This window comes from Canis lupus, chromosome 3 (genome assembly GCF_048164855.1).
Source record: "Canis lupus baileyi chromosome 3, mCanLup2.hap1, whole genome shotgun sequence".
Taxonomy (NCBI): Eukaryota; Metazoa; Chordata; class Mammalia; order Carnivora; family Canidae; genus Canis; species Canis lupus.
Window position 1 is genome coordinate 67,540,995 of NC_132840.1, and position 14,392 is coordinate 67,555,386.

At 37.5% G+C, this 14,392-nt stretch overlaps 1 protein-coding gene across 2 annotated transcripts in view; it reads right to left on the reverse strand.

The window, feature by feature from the left end:
- The window catches only part of BTG4 (BTG anti-proliferation factor 4), a 33,783-nt gene that overhangs the window by 7,018 nt on the left and 12,373 nt on the right, over nt 1-14,392 (reverse strand). The window contains exons 2-5 of one of the 2 annotated variants that reach the window (XM_072821929.1): nt 12,151-12,342; nt 11,540-11,677; nt 10,587-10,785; nt 8,036-8,190 (exon numbers count right to left, since the gene is read on the reverse strand). In XM_072821929.1, the coding sequence (XP_072678030.1) occupies nt 8,036-8,190; nt 10,587-10,785; nt 11,540-11,677; nt 12,151-12,323 (665 nt within the window). In that variant the 5' untranslated portion in view covers nt 12,324-12,342. Of the gene's footprint in view, nt 1-7,684; nt 8,191-10,586; nt 10,786-11,539; nt 11,678-12,150; nt 12,343-14,392 lie in introns of those variants that run through there. The other variant, XM_072821928.1, reaches the window with a different exon arrangement.

Here is a 14,392-nt window from a genome sequence, read left to right on the forward strand (position 1 = left end):
TTTAACAGATACTACCAACCAGAATTCCCAAGTGATTGTCTGAGTATATACAAGTGGGTAAGTGTTCTGGTGGCTCTCCATTTTTATCATAACTTAGTATGTTCCATCTTTTTTATTTTATGCACTCTTCTGGGTACATGGTTTTAACTTGCACTCTCCTAATGGCCCTTGAAGGTACCCAGCCTTCCTATGTGTATACACCATATGAATGCCTTCTCTTGAGAAGTGCCAGTCAAGTATTTTGCTCATTTTTCATTGGCTTCTCTATATAATTGATTTGTAGGAATTCTTTTTTCTGCAACTATTTTTCCTCATTCTGTGGATTGTCTTTTTATGAAAAGAACAACATATAATGTTTCTTTTTCTGCTTTATTTTTAGGTCTAGGAAGAAAATGGTGATTTCATTTCAGTCTGCATGTTTAAAAGATGTTAAATTTGGAAATACGATATCTAATAAAGTTGATAAGAGAATTTTGTAGTACCTATAATATTGATGTATAAATCACATAAATGTATACTATATTCTTGGGGGTGGATATATAACGTAACAGGGGTTAATATTTGGTACAGAGGATAACATGATTTAAGGTGACTAAAAAATCATTAGACCACATATTTTATTAAAATATTCATTAGAGATACTGACAACCTCTTTCTAGAAATGTAAATTTGTATATATTGTCATTTATCAGGCTGATTAACTTTTTTTTTTTTTTAAAGATTTTATTTATTTATTCATGATAGTCACACAGAGAGAGAGAGGCAGAGACACAGGCAGAGGGAGAAGCAGGCTCCATGCAGGGAGCCAGACATGGGACTCGATCCAGGGTCTCCAGGATCACGCCCCGGGCCAAAGGCAGGCACCAAACCGCTGCGCCACCCAGGGATCCCTCAGGCTGATTAACTTATCTGAAATTGTCTGTTACTGAGTTACACAAAGTAGATATATTTGCACAATATTTGGTGATCTAGAATGAGAATTTAGAGATCTGGCAACAAGATACAAGCCATGTGGCCTACACAGAATTCACTGCAGAAGTTCTGGTTGGAACACCTCAGAGAGATGAGGTGACTTTCAGTCATCTGAAACAAGTTTGAGTGTTTGATCAGAAGAGACACACCTATCCTATGAATTCAGTGGAAGCCAAAATATTATTATTATTATTATTATTTTTTATGATAGGCACACAGTGAGAGAGAAAGAGAGAGGCAGAGACACAGGCAGAGGGAGAAGCAGGCTCCAAGCACCGGGAGCCCGACATGGGACTCGATCCCGGATATCCAGGACCGCGCCCTGGGCCAAAGGCAGGCGCCAAACCGCTGCGCCACCCAGGGATCCCCAAAATATTATTTTCAAATACAAACTTCAAATCAAAAGCCAACTCAAAAGACAAATCCAATGCCAGCAATTCAAGCTACTTCTCACATGGATAATTCTCTTCATTACACTCCAAGATGAGTAGCAGAAGGGATTCTTTTTACATAACAATTGTTTTTGAGTCTTTCAAGCAAAGCAACAAAGACAGGCTAGTCAAGAGAACTTGACAAACATTATGTGTGTGGATGATGAATGATAACTAATTAGCAAATTCAGCATCCACCTCATATTCAAAAGTTTTGGCACTATACATCTTTTGTTGTAATGATGAAATGTCCATATATGCCTGAGGATTTCACTCTAAATCCATCCAAAATACTAATTTTCAATTACTTTAGGGAAAATAAATTACAACTAAAAACATTAGACAACTGTGAGACAAAAAGATTGATGATTCAGGCTTAACAAAGAGTTTTAAATCCAGCCATGAGGAGATCTCAGTTATAATTCACTACACCACCATCTTACACAAACACTGCATCCTCATTTCTTTGCTGCTAGAGGTTGGTCACTCAGTCATCTTAAATAATGACTCAGTTTTACAAACAAACAAACAAAAAGACTCAGTTTAAAACACCAGCCATCAGACAAAGTAAGTACCAAATTTGTCAACCTTAAAACTGTTTCACTAGTTACTAGCTCGATTAAAATTCTCTGCTGCCTTCCTAGCACAGATGCTAATAAAATGCAGTCCCCCTAAGGATGGACTGTGATACACCTGTTCTCCGGTCTCTTCATAAACAAAACACATCCCCCAAATCAGAGTAACTTCATAAGATTAAAGACTTCACCAGTACTTTGAGAAGAAAGTAATACTTAGCTATGATAAAAACTGAATATGTCTCCTCGAGAACTTTAGCTATCCACATAAATTATGAGATGCATTTCCCAAAAAAGCAGAGGGAAGATTAACTAAGCCATATACACAAGACTGTTTAGAGTCATTAGGCCAAGAGTCCAGGGCCTCAGAGAGTGGCAAAGAAAAAATCATGCAGAACTTAAAGATCTTTCTTCTGTATTCCTCATTCTTGGCTGAGGGAGGCACCTGCCAAAACATGATCCTATTAGCTCCTTGGCTGACTTCTTGAGCCTTCCTTCTGATTCCATTATTAATATACCAACAGTGCAGGCTTTGGGTAAGCACATGCTTTTTAATGGAAATGCCACAGATTACAAGGCAGGGATCATGATCTCTTTCAGGCTGTATTTTGTGCAATTATTGCTGTTTCTGTTTAGAAGTGTTCAGCTTCTAGTTATCTTCAAGGAATTAACTTATGTATACACACACACACATACACAGCCCACTTGTCAGAAAAAGGATAAGGAAACTTCAGTAGATATAAAAGCCATATTTTACCAACTATTCACAAAAAGAGCCCTTTCCAAAAAAACATAATACTTAAGTGTTTTAAGAATTATTTTTTTTTAATTTCAAAAGTGCTACACAGTTTTTTCTTCCAGGCAAATGGAGTAGACATACCTTTCCCTACTCCTTCCACCAAGTAGAAATAAAATTCTTGGACATTATGTGTAAAAATAAGAAGACTCTGAAAGGCATAACTAAGAAAATAGACCAGCCAAGAACCTCAAAACCTGAGGCAGGAAGTGATGATAAACTCCACAGATTCTCTTATTCCCTCACGTATTCCTGACGTGGAAACGAAAAAAACAGCAATCCATAAACACCGATGGGCACAGAACCAAAAAGCTCCCCCAAAGCATGATCTCTCTAGCCAAAGGACTAAGAAAAAGGAACAGCATAGGGGGAGCTGGGTGGTTCCGTCAGTTAAGCAACCAACTTTTGATTTTGACTCAGATCATGATCTCAGGGTTGTGAGATTGAGCGCCGCATAGGGCTCCATGCCCAGCAGGAAATCTGCTTCAGATTCTTTCCCTCTGCCCTTCCCCTTTCCATCTCTCAAATCAATAAGTCTTAAAAAAAAAAAAAAGGCAGCCCAGCAAGACAAAACACATTTAGACATCAACTGCTTTACTATAGCCAAACATCACAGGAAAAACAACAACAACAACAACAACAAAATGGCCCTACCCACATCAGCAAAAGTTGAGTGAGAAGTCTAAACTTCCACCTTGCCAGGCACCCCAACCTCCTCCTGGGATGTTATGAGAGAAGACCATGCACAGAGCTGGGAATCTTCATCTTTTCATCCCCACAGGGCAGTAACAAACCCCACTCCTCTCTGCAGTGTCAGGGAAGACCCCATGGGGAATCTGGACATTATCAACATAGCATAGTACTGAGTTCCCTCACCACCACCTCCCCGCTCCAGTGGTATCAGCAAAGACCCAGGGCAGAGTCAGGACTTTTACTACAGCCTTTCAGTAATAAGGCCACCCTAAGTAAAGTGTTCCTGTAAGCCACATGAGGAGCTTGAACTCCCCTACCTGCCCAGCAGGTGTGAGGAACCCCTTCTTTAGGTAGCAGGGAGCCTGGCAGAAACAAAGCAGCACCTGTACTCCCCACCACCCTCACCACTGTAATGGTGGTTCAAAGGAAATCAGCTAGAACAAAGTTTAAATAAGATCCCAAGTCTTCTAATGTCACAAAATGTACAAGTTTCAGGCAAAAAAACCATTTATCATAATAAGAACCAGAAAGATTTTTTAAAAACAGTGAAAAAAGACAATAAACAGATCCCAACACACCAATATGACAAAGATGTTAGAATTACAGGGAAAAAAATTTAAAGAAGCCATCACAAAAATGCTTTAACAAACAATTATGAACATGTTTGAAACAAATTTTGAAAATGGAAAATCTCAGCAAAAAAAAAAAACAACAACTATAAAGTCACAGAAGAAAGAAGACAAAGGATCAAATAAAGATTTTAGAACTGAAAAAATACAAAAGTAAAATAAAAAGCTCACTAGATAAGCTCAATAGAAAAATGGAAGGGACAGAGATGGGGAAAGTCACTGGATTTGTAGATAGAATGATAGAAATTACCACATCTGAATAGCAGAGTATAAAAAGGACAAATGGATGTATAGAGCCATAGGCACCTATGATACTATAGCAAATGATCTAGCATTTAAGTCTTCACTCTCAGAAGGAGAAGACAAAAAGGGGCATGCTGTAAAAGTAGTCAAAGAAATAATGGCTGAAAACTCCCCACGTTTGGAAAGAAGTAAACCTACAGATTCAAGGAACTAAATGAGTCCCAAACAGGATAAATAAATTTTTTAAAAATCCACACCAAAACATATAATTAAACTTCCAAGAACTAAAAGCCAAGAAAAAAGTCTTGAAAGCAGCCAGAAAAAAAAAAAAAAATGATAACTTAGATATAGAGTTAAAAATGTGAATCACAGCAGATTTCTCATTAGAAGCCACAAAACCAGGAAGAAGCACAACATTTTTCCAGTGCTGAAAGAAAAACAAAACAAACAAACAAACAAAAAACTAGGACTCAAGAACCTGAAAGTCTGGCAGACACATGGAGAAAGGAGATCATTCATGCATTGCTTGTGGCAATATAAAATGGTACAGCCACTCCATAAAACCGTTTGGCAGTTTCATAAAAACCTAAACATGAATCTACCATACAACCTAGCAATTACTCTTTTAGGCATTTATCCCAGAGAAATAAAACTTTATACTCACACATTATGTATATGCATGTTTATAGCAGTTTTATTTATAATCCTTAAAACTAGAAACAACCCAGTTGTCTTTCTTCAATACGTAAATGGTTAAACGAATTGTGACATATCCATACCATGGAATACTACTTAATGGTAATAAGGAACAAAGTACTGCTTCATGTAAAAATCTAGATGAATCTCCAGAGAACTACGCTCAGTGAAAAAAAAGCCAATCCCAAAAGGTGGCCTACAATAGGATTCCATTTACAACATTCTTGAGATGGCAAAATTACAGAAGTGGGGAACAACAGTTTAGTGGTTGCCAGGGGGTTGAGGAAGGGTTTGGGGGAAGGGTATGGCCATAGAAAGGAACATGGAAATGTTCTGTATCCCAACTGCATCATGTCAATATCCGTTTGTAATATTATATTGTATATTATAGTATCGTCTTGCAAACGGTTACCATTGGTGAAAACTAGGTAAAGGTACACAGAGTCTCTCCACTTAATAGCATGTGAATCTATAGCTCTCTCAAGAAGGTTAATTTTAAACAAAAATAGTACATACTCCTAGAAAATTTCAAAATGCAGATTAGGAAGATCTAATTTGGTTATTATACACTAATAGATACAGTACTAATATATTTGGAGGCTTTTTTTTTTTAATTTTTATTTATTCATGATAGGCACACAGTGAGAGAGAGAGGCAGAGACACAAGCAGAGGGAGAAGCAGGCTCCATGCACTGGGAGCCCGACGTGGGATTCGATCCCGGATCTCCAGGATCGTGCCCTGGGCCAAAGGCAGGCGCCAAACCGCTGCGCCACCCAGGGATCCCTATTTGGAGGCTTTTTAATTGTATTGATCACTTTTAATCACAGCAAAAAAATATATAGCTCATTAAACCCCCCTCCTCCTTTTCAAGGCCACATGGGAAGCTTTAAAGAATTACAAGGGCTCTAAAGCTCATGGATGGCTCCCTCTGGGCCAATCCTCAATTGTGGTGGAATTGATTTATTTTTGAGTACCAACTTGGAACTATTCTAATGGCTATCTCTGGTACTGTGTGCACAGAACTTTGAGGTCATCTGCAAATCCAAATAAGAATATTGTGATTCATTAGCGATGTCCATCATGGCATGGGTTGCAGGAGTGGTAATATACATGCCACAGATTTATCATCTCCATTGGCTGGAAGAAGTTTAAAAACAAAAAACAAAAACAAGAACAAAACAGCCTCACATACTTCAAGAGACAATTAAGAAAATCCTCTGGGCAAAAGTTCTTAGAAACCCATTCTTCTGTCACAAGTATTATGATGTAGTACATATAGTAACTATTTTATACAGTCCTTCCATTTTTTAGTCAAACTGCATATGGGAATAATTCCTACAGAAAATAGCTAATTGAAATCCAAATATCATTATGGAACTAAGAAATGGGTAAGAAACAAAAACTAGACAGGACTAAGAATCAAACTGGCAGAGGGAAGACTTAAGACCATCGTGGTTTTAAAAAAATGAAATAAAGATAAAGCAATCAGATAAATCATTATGACAGAAAAAAGAAATGATCCCACATCGAGAGAGCCGGTATCCCTAAAAATGGGTGGGTGGAAGTATTAGAATATTGTCAACGATTGCTCTAGAAAAATTAAATCTGCAGATCAGAAAGGAACACAGTATTTTGGGGAAAACTGATGTGGAATGACCAACACACGGCTATAGACTTCCAGGACAGAGGGAAAGGTTTTCAGTCTGGCGGGCAAAGGAAGTCACCCAAGAAAGTAAAAGTGTGTGTTTGTGTGAATGAAGGGGTTTTGCGGGGCGGGGAATCAAACTAGTTTCCGATTATCTCCACAGTATCATGCCAAAAACATCGATTTCGTGTGAGGTCTGTGAAATTGAAAGAGAAAGAAAGCGTGACCTAAGACTTTAAGACTCATTCAACTTGTCCTCAGGGGGAAAAAAAAAAAAATTAAGAGTGCTTATTTCTACAGCTTGCATAGCAACAAATACTACTGTATAAAGTTGAAAAAAACAAAAAACAAAAAACAAAAAACAAAAACACACAAAGTTTTAAAGATAAAAAGTTTTTAGCTTCCTGGTGTTGAACTCCAGAGAAATCTTTCAGCGAATAAAATATTCTGTGGCAGAAAGTTGACGAATATTTCACTTTAGGTATCTTTGTTTTGCTAAGATACTTGAATTCAATTTTTAATTTTAGTTACTTGTTAAGTAGCTCCTATAGTATGGTTTTTCTTATTGAGTTGTATATCACTTCTTACATCTATATACATGTATAGGATGACTGGAAAGACGATCACTATTTAATGTTAATAATGGTGGTTTCTGGCTGGATGGCAGGAGGGATTTTTTTTTTCTTGGTGCTTTTTTTTCTGCTTAGCTGGAATTTTTAATCAAATTTTTAATTTTAATTCCATTAGCTTCAATCTTATAATGAGCAGTTGTCACCGTTATAAGTCATAAGAGGTTTACAAATAGAAATAGATCAAAATCTTTAGAAGACACAAACAAGGGAATTTTGTATCTTAAAGAGTAATTTTAAAATAAGCTCCCAGTGGTCTTGCGAAATTAAGTAGTGATGATGGGTAACAAAGGAGATAACAGGATACCTGTTTTAAATGGGGCTAATGAAGAAACACAAACTTTTTTCTTGCAAAAAACTGAACTAGAAAAGTATTAAAAACATAGTGCGTTTATTTAAACTGTTGCTTTTCATAATTCATTGAATCTTATCCCAGGTCAATATCTTCATTCTATTACCTTACTGAATACATTCGTTAGTGTTACATAAAACTTCACATAAAATTACATACAAATTAAAAGTACAGTTAAGAACATAGTCATGATCTGTGTGAAAGGATTCACTGTTATGGCACCCTAGTCCCTGATGGGAGTACTTTTTCTGTTTTGTGGGCTTCACAACCTTAGACTCTCTTCTGTTTTAGAGAACATAAAGCAGCTCCTCTGAGCTCTATGCCACGAGGTGCCCAGCCACTGCATTATCGGTTTGTGTTCACCCAGTGGTACCTGTCCACCCGGTGGTTAGCACCAGACCTCTGACCTTTAGGATGTTTATGCGATGCATGAGAAGTGTTCCCTAGGAGGCCCATACGGCCATCTGCCATATTCTTTTTGCGGGAGACATGGAACCAAGATTGAAAGGGCGGTTTTAAGTTTTCAACCTGGGGGGAAAAAAGTAAAAAAGAAAATATGAAGGTCATCTGTAAAGTAATAAGCTAGACCTAAGTACTAAACATAAACCCATAACTCAGAAGCTAAGCCTTCAGAAAGCATAGAGAGTACAAATGAATAAAAATCAAAGCAGATAATGCTCCTTGGAAAATTGGCTTGCATAGGGGGCAGGAAGGTAATAAAGTCATGTCATACCTTTTAACAAAATTAAATCTTTAGTCCAACTAAAATACTTGAAAACACATCTTCAAATTTATGTATATTCTTGGGTTCTCTTCTACCCCACCATTCCCCTCATTGGCTTAACCCAAAGCTGTCTAATCATGACCTCTAGGGCTGAGGTCTCGAAATATCCATTTTCAACATCCCAAATGACCAATACAGATGTTTTGCAGAGCACACTGAAAAGAAATTGTTCCATGAGGATATAGCTGACTATAGATCTGATCCCCAGATGGAAGGAAACCTTTCTAAGAATAGAGTTATCCATCAAAAGATGAATGGATAAAGAAGACGTGGTCTATGTATACAATGGAATATTCCTCAGCCATTAGAAACGACAAATACCCACCATTTGCTTCCACGTGGATGGAACTGGAGGGTATTATACTGAGTGAAATAAGTCAATCGGAGAAGGACAAACATTATATGGTCTAATTCATTTGGGGAATATAAAAAATAGTGAAAGGGAATAAAGGGGAAAGGAGAAAAAAATGAGTGGGAAATCTCAGAGAGGGAGACGACATGAGAGACTCCTAACTCTGGGAAACGAACAAGGGGTGGTGGAAAGGGAGGTGGGCGGGGGGGTGGGTGTGACTGGGTGACGGGCACTGAGGGCGGCACTTGATGGGATGAGCACTGGGTGTTATGCTATATGTTGGCAAATTGAACTCCAATTAAAAAATATATATATATATGTAAATTAAAAAAATAATAGAAGAATTAAGGGCATATATGTCATTACATGATTCTAAACATTTATACATGCAGAATTATATAATAAACTGTAGAGTTTAGAAACAAACTACAGAAAAAATATTTGCCAGTAATATGAAAAGGGATTAAAATATTTCTAACCTTTGAAGAGAATGTAATAATAATATATTAAGACCTCAAGTGGTAAATTGGTGAAGAAAAAATTCATAAAACAAGTACCCAAAACACTTGGGCACCTAGAGATTTGTTTTTAATGTTTACTTAAATTAAGTAGTCTATAACAGCATCTTCAGCAATGTATTTTTAAATGAGAATAACCAATTTTAGGAAAAATGATAAAATACAAACTTTCACCTAGATCTGGTTAGACTACAAATAAACAAAACCTCCTACATGGTACTTTGGCCATACATTCAGAACAGTAAAATGTCCCTATCCTATCAGCCAGTAATTCCATAGACATGGAATCAAATATCCAGAAATAACTTAAAATTCAGTCATCTTTACAAATTATCAGCTTTTATATCACAACAATGTGGAAATAATCTAGATGACTGCCAGTAATAGATTAGTTAAGTAAATTACAAGGGAAAAAATATTAAAATGTTAAGTATTTAAATTATTTTAACATAAGGGATTAATTTCAGAAAACATACAAACCAGTATATACATACAATGTCAACAGACAGTCTGTCTAGATCCATGTTTTTCAAATTGAGGGTTGCCACTATTTCTGAGTCATGAGATCAATTTAGGTGACTGAAATCACTTTAATAGAAAATATGGGGAGCACTATGTAAAATAAGGATGAGTATTGTTTAATGAAACCTACTTCCAACATACAAATATACCTGTCTTTCTAAGAGTTGTGGTTAAAATATATTTTGCTTTATCATTTATTTTTTTTTTAGAAAACTTTTCTTGTGGTGGGATTATAGACCTTTAACCATTTTTTAATATTCCAAATTTTCTATAAATGGTATATTATTTTCTACTGGCAAAAAGCCCACTAATTTTAATGTTTAATCATGAAGGAATTTGGATTAAAGGAGACTTGTGTTCAAATACTACAGAGAGAGGGGAGCTCAGTGGTTGAGCATCTGCCTTTGGCTCAGGTCATGATCCTGGGGTCGTGGGATTGAATCCTGCATCAGGCTTCCCACAGGGAGTCTGCTTCTCCCTCTATGTTTCTGCCTCTCTCATGAATAAATAAACTCTTAAAAAAAAAATGCTACATGGAGAAACAGGACTATAGAAGACTATGCAGCTCCTGAGCACTCAGCCAAGTAGAGAAACTGCATATAGAAGAAAAAAATGTTTCCATAATATTAATATTGTGATTTAAATGTTTATAGTTTTTCCATTTTCCACTTTGACAGTGAACAATTTTTTTTTTTTTTAGAATTAGATAGGGAAAAAAAAGCATATAGAAAACTGGAACACACATTACCTGATATATACTCTTAGGATTACTGACTTTAGGAATGATCTGAGGTTCTTTGTTACAACTTTCTTCATCAGAGGAAATGCCTGAGGTGGAGTCTAAAGTGGCTCTATTAACAGCAAAGCTGATCTGCTGGGTAAGCTCCCATTCCTCCCACCTGCCTTTAAAAGAAGCAATTGTAAATGGATGATTTTTCTCACCATACCTAAGTAGGAGAAGAAAATAAAGTATTCATCAGGGATCCAAAATTTCACAAGATTTTTTTTATCTCTAATTTTTTTTCTACAGACCACTTTACTCATTTGCAAAAAGTTATTTTACTCATTTTTTTTTAAAGATTTTATTTAGTTATTCATAAGAATACACAGAGAGGAGAGAGAGGCAGAGACACAGGCAGAGGGAGAAGCAGGCTCCATGCAGGGAGCCTGACATGGGACTCGATCCCGGGTCTCCAGGATCACACCCTGGACTGCAGGCAGCGCTAAACCGCTGAGCCACCAGGGCTGCCCTTTACTCACATTTTTAAAAACATATTGAAATGGTTTGACAGTTAAGCAAATTAAGAGACATTGTGACCTTCAGCTAGCACAGGGTTGTAATTAACGGCGGTCTTTGTAAGGGCTCTCAGTGAATTTTTCAGAAAAAGACAAAAACTAGTTTCTTTCAATTCAGCTAATGGATTGCATTGCAACTTCTCTGCCGCCTAGATACTGCTTATAATACTTAGGCATTACAATCTACAGTGGGCAATAACGTGTAGTGATCAAAGGCAAATTTGAAATACTACGTGAAGTCTTTGTGCTTCTAGGCCATCCACTCCTACCGGAAGTTTGTGCAAATAAAGTTTGCATCTGAAACCTTAACCAGCCAGTGCCCTCCTTGCCACTAACATAGGTGTACAGAACTATGCAACCCACAGTTTCAGGGAGGGTCACACCATCTCCCATGAGATTACTCACCTACAGCACACTTCAAAGGGATCTACCCACAGGGTCATCTCCTTTGGAAGTCCCAGGTGAGAAAAATCCACGTTACTTTCAGCACAAGCCCTTTCTAGAATGGGATCTTTATTCTGATTATTATTTATCCTGATACACCTTTCAAAAGCAAGGAAAGGGAAACAAAGACGTGGGGACAGGAGCCTTCGTAGAACAATCATGTGATGAACAAACAGCTCCACCCTCACCCGCAACCCTACCCAGTCCCCACCCTCCACAGTTTTAGGGATAGAACCATCAACTTGTAACAGCTACTCATAATGTGAGTTGCATCACTAAGTCACACAATTAGTGTGACGAATGTTCTCTGCATATCTTTTGTGGTAAGCACAAGATAGAGACAGCTTAACCCACCTTACATAAGGGGTTTGCCCTATAGTCTTCAACTATATTTAAACTATATAGTTTTCAACTATGCACTGCCACCTGCTCCGTGTCTTTCTCTCAAGCCCACATTTCAATCAATTTAAGACCATAAAACTTTTGTTCCTCAGACACTGGCAAAAGAATCATTGCCAATGGTTATCACTTGCTACTTCCTTCCCTTTGCCATCATATACACCAGCTCTCACCTGAAGGCTTGCCCTTTGGAAGGGCAGTCAGAGTGCCAGTGACTTCTGTAGGTTTCAAACAAGATCGTCATCAGCTTTTCTGCAAAGTCTTCTATTTGCTGTTTACTCAATTTATCATGTTTTTTTACCAATCTTGTGACAAAGAAAACTGCAGTTGCAATTTCATCCCTCATGATTCAAGGGAAAGGAGGTCTATAATCATTAAAAGGAAGTGAGAATAAAATAGAAACAGGTCACACTGATTATCAACGTGTATTTGCCATTAGGAAGTTTTAGGGACCTTAAATTTAAAACAGAAATCACTTGTTTATCCTTTATGAACTAAAGAAGCACATCGATAACTATCAATTAACAAAACACCAACGAATACCAATTCCTCAACCAGTTTTCAGTATTTTCAAAGAAAAAAGACTCTCTTTTTAAAACTTTAATACACTTAAGAAACAAATGAAACACGATTATGCAACTTAAATTTTTAAAAAAAGTCAGGATCCCTGGATGGCTCACCAGTTTAGTGTCTGCCTTCCACCCAGAGCATGGCCCTGGAGTCCTGGGATCGAGTCCTGCATCAGGCTTCCTGCTTGGAGCCTGCTTCTCTCTCTGCCTCTCTCTCTCTCTCTCTCTCTCTCTCTCTGTGCCTCTCATGAATATAAATAAATAAATAAATAAATAAATAAATAAATAAATAAATAAATAAATAAAAAAAACCCTGATATGGGACAATAAATTATACCCAAGCACTGCTTTTAAAAAACATTTACAGAGAGCAAAACATTTCAGGATATAGTAGTTCTAAAACGTGGCTCTCAGGTTGCATGCATCAAGTGAAAGTTAAGGTTAATCAAACATACATGATACTTGCCAGAAAAAGTGCTTTGGCCCCAACAGAGAGTGGGCCAGAGTTAGAAGATACCCTCCCCCACACCTGTTCTGTTGGTTTTAGGCTGAAGTTTATATAATCCCGGGTCCCAGGGCAGGACAGGTGTGTTTAACCTTACACAGGTGCTGTCCATTAGGGTAATTAGATAGCTCCTTCCAGGTCCCCATCAGATTGCTATAGGTAGAGTAAGTTCTTTAAAATGGTCAAAGATCTTCCATTTGGATTTGTCTCTTCTATTTTGCTGATTATAACATTAAAGTCTTATCTCTTATGACATAGATTGAGAATCAAGCCTTCACCTTCCATATCTAACATCCTACATTCCAGTCATTTTGTCTCTAATTGTAATGTCAACATATTAAAATATTTTGTCTTAGATCTCATATAAAATTTAAGACAACTTTCTTTGAACAATCGTTATGTTGACTACACACGTCTTTTGCTAAGATGTTTATTTGTAAAACAAGTAGAAGAGATCTTGGAGTTTATCTAGTCTCACTGATTCTCAAAGTGTGGGACCCACCCAGCCTCTTGTTAAAAATGTGGATTCGTGGACCTTATCCCAGATCTGTTGAATCAATACTTCAAAAGGTGAAGCTTGAGAACCAGTAGTTCACAAGTTCTTCCAGATGATTCTTTCACTCAAATGTAAGAACCACCACACCTGACATATAATCTTTAATCCCACAGTAAGTGGTCATTCAGGTTCTTCATCAGTGAAAAGGAATTCATTACCTTTAAAGAAAGCCCATTTCATTTCAAAAAGCTCCAAATACCAAGCAGTGCTTCCTCCCTTGGAGGCGCTATTTCCTCCTAACAGAAGCCTTGGTTCTTCCCTCTGGAACCATAGACTGTATCTAATACTCCACCACAAGAAGACACTTCAAATACCAGCCTCTCCTGGGTCTTCTCTTTCAGAGGGCTAACCTCAACTTTTTAACAGTTCTTCCTATAGACACATTACTCAGACACTTCACCAGGCTCAGGGCTCTCCTGTGGAGGAGTTTCAGCTATGTTGATCATGCTTGTTTAAATTGCAGAGCCCAGAAAGATACTAAATGCTCCAGGTATGCTCTACCATTACAGATTAGAGTGGGACTGTCTCCTCCTTTGCTGCAAATACTGTATTTCTAGAATGTAGCCTCAGGTGCCATTCGTTTTGCTGGCAGTAGCATCCCACCACTGCCTCACAATGAACTTGCAAGTAGTCTTTTTCACTAATGCTATTGGTTTTTTACATCTTTCCCTTCCTGTACAGCATAATGTTTAAGAATATGGGCTTTGGAGTTAGACCTGGATGTGAGTTGCAACTTTACATCTCACCGTGTAATCTGGAGCAACTTCCTTATCTCCTGAACTTTC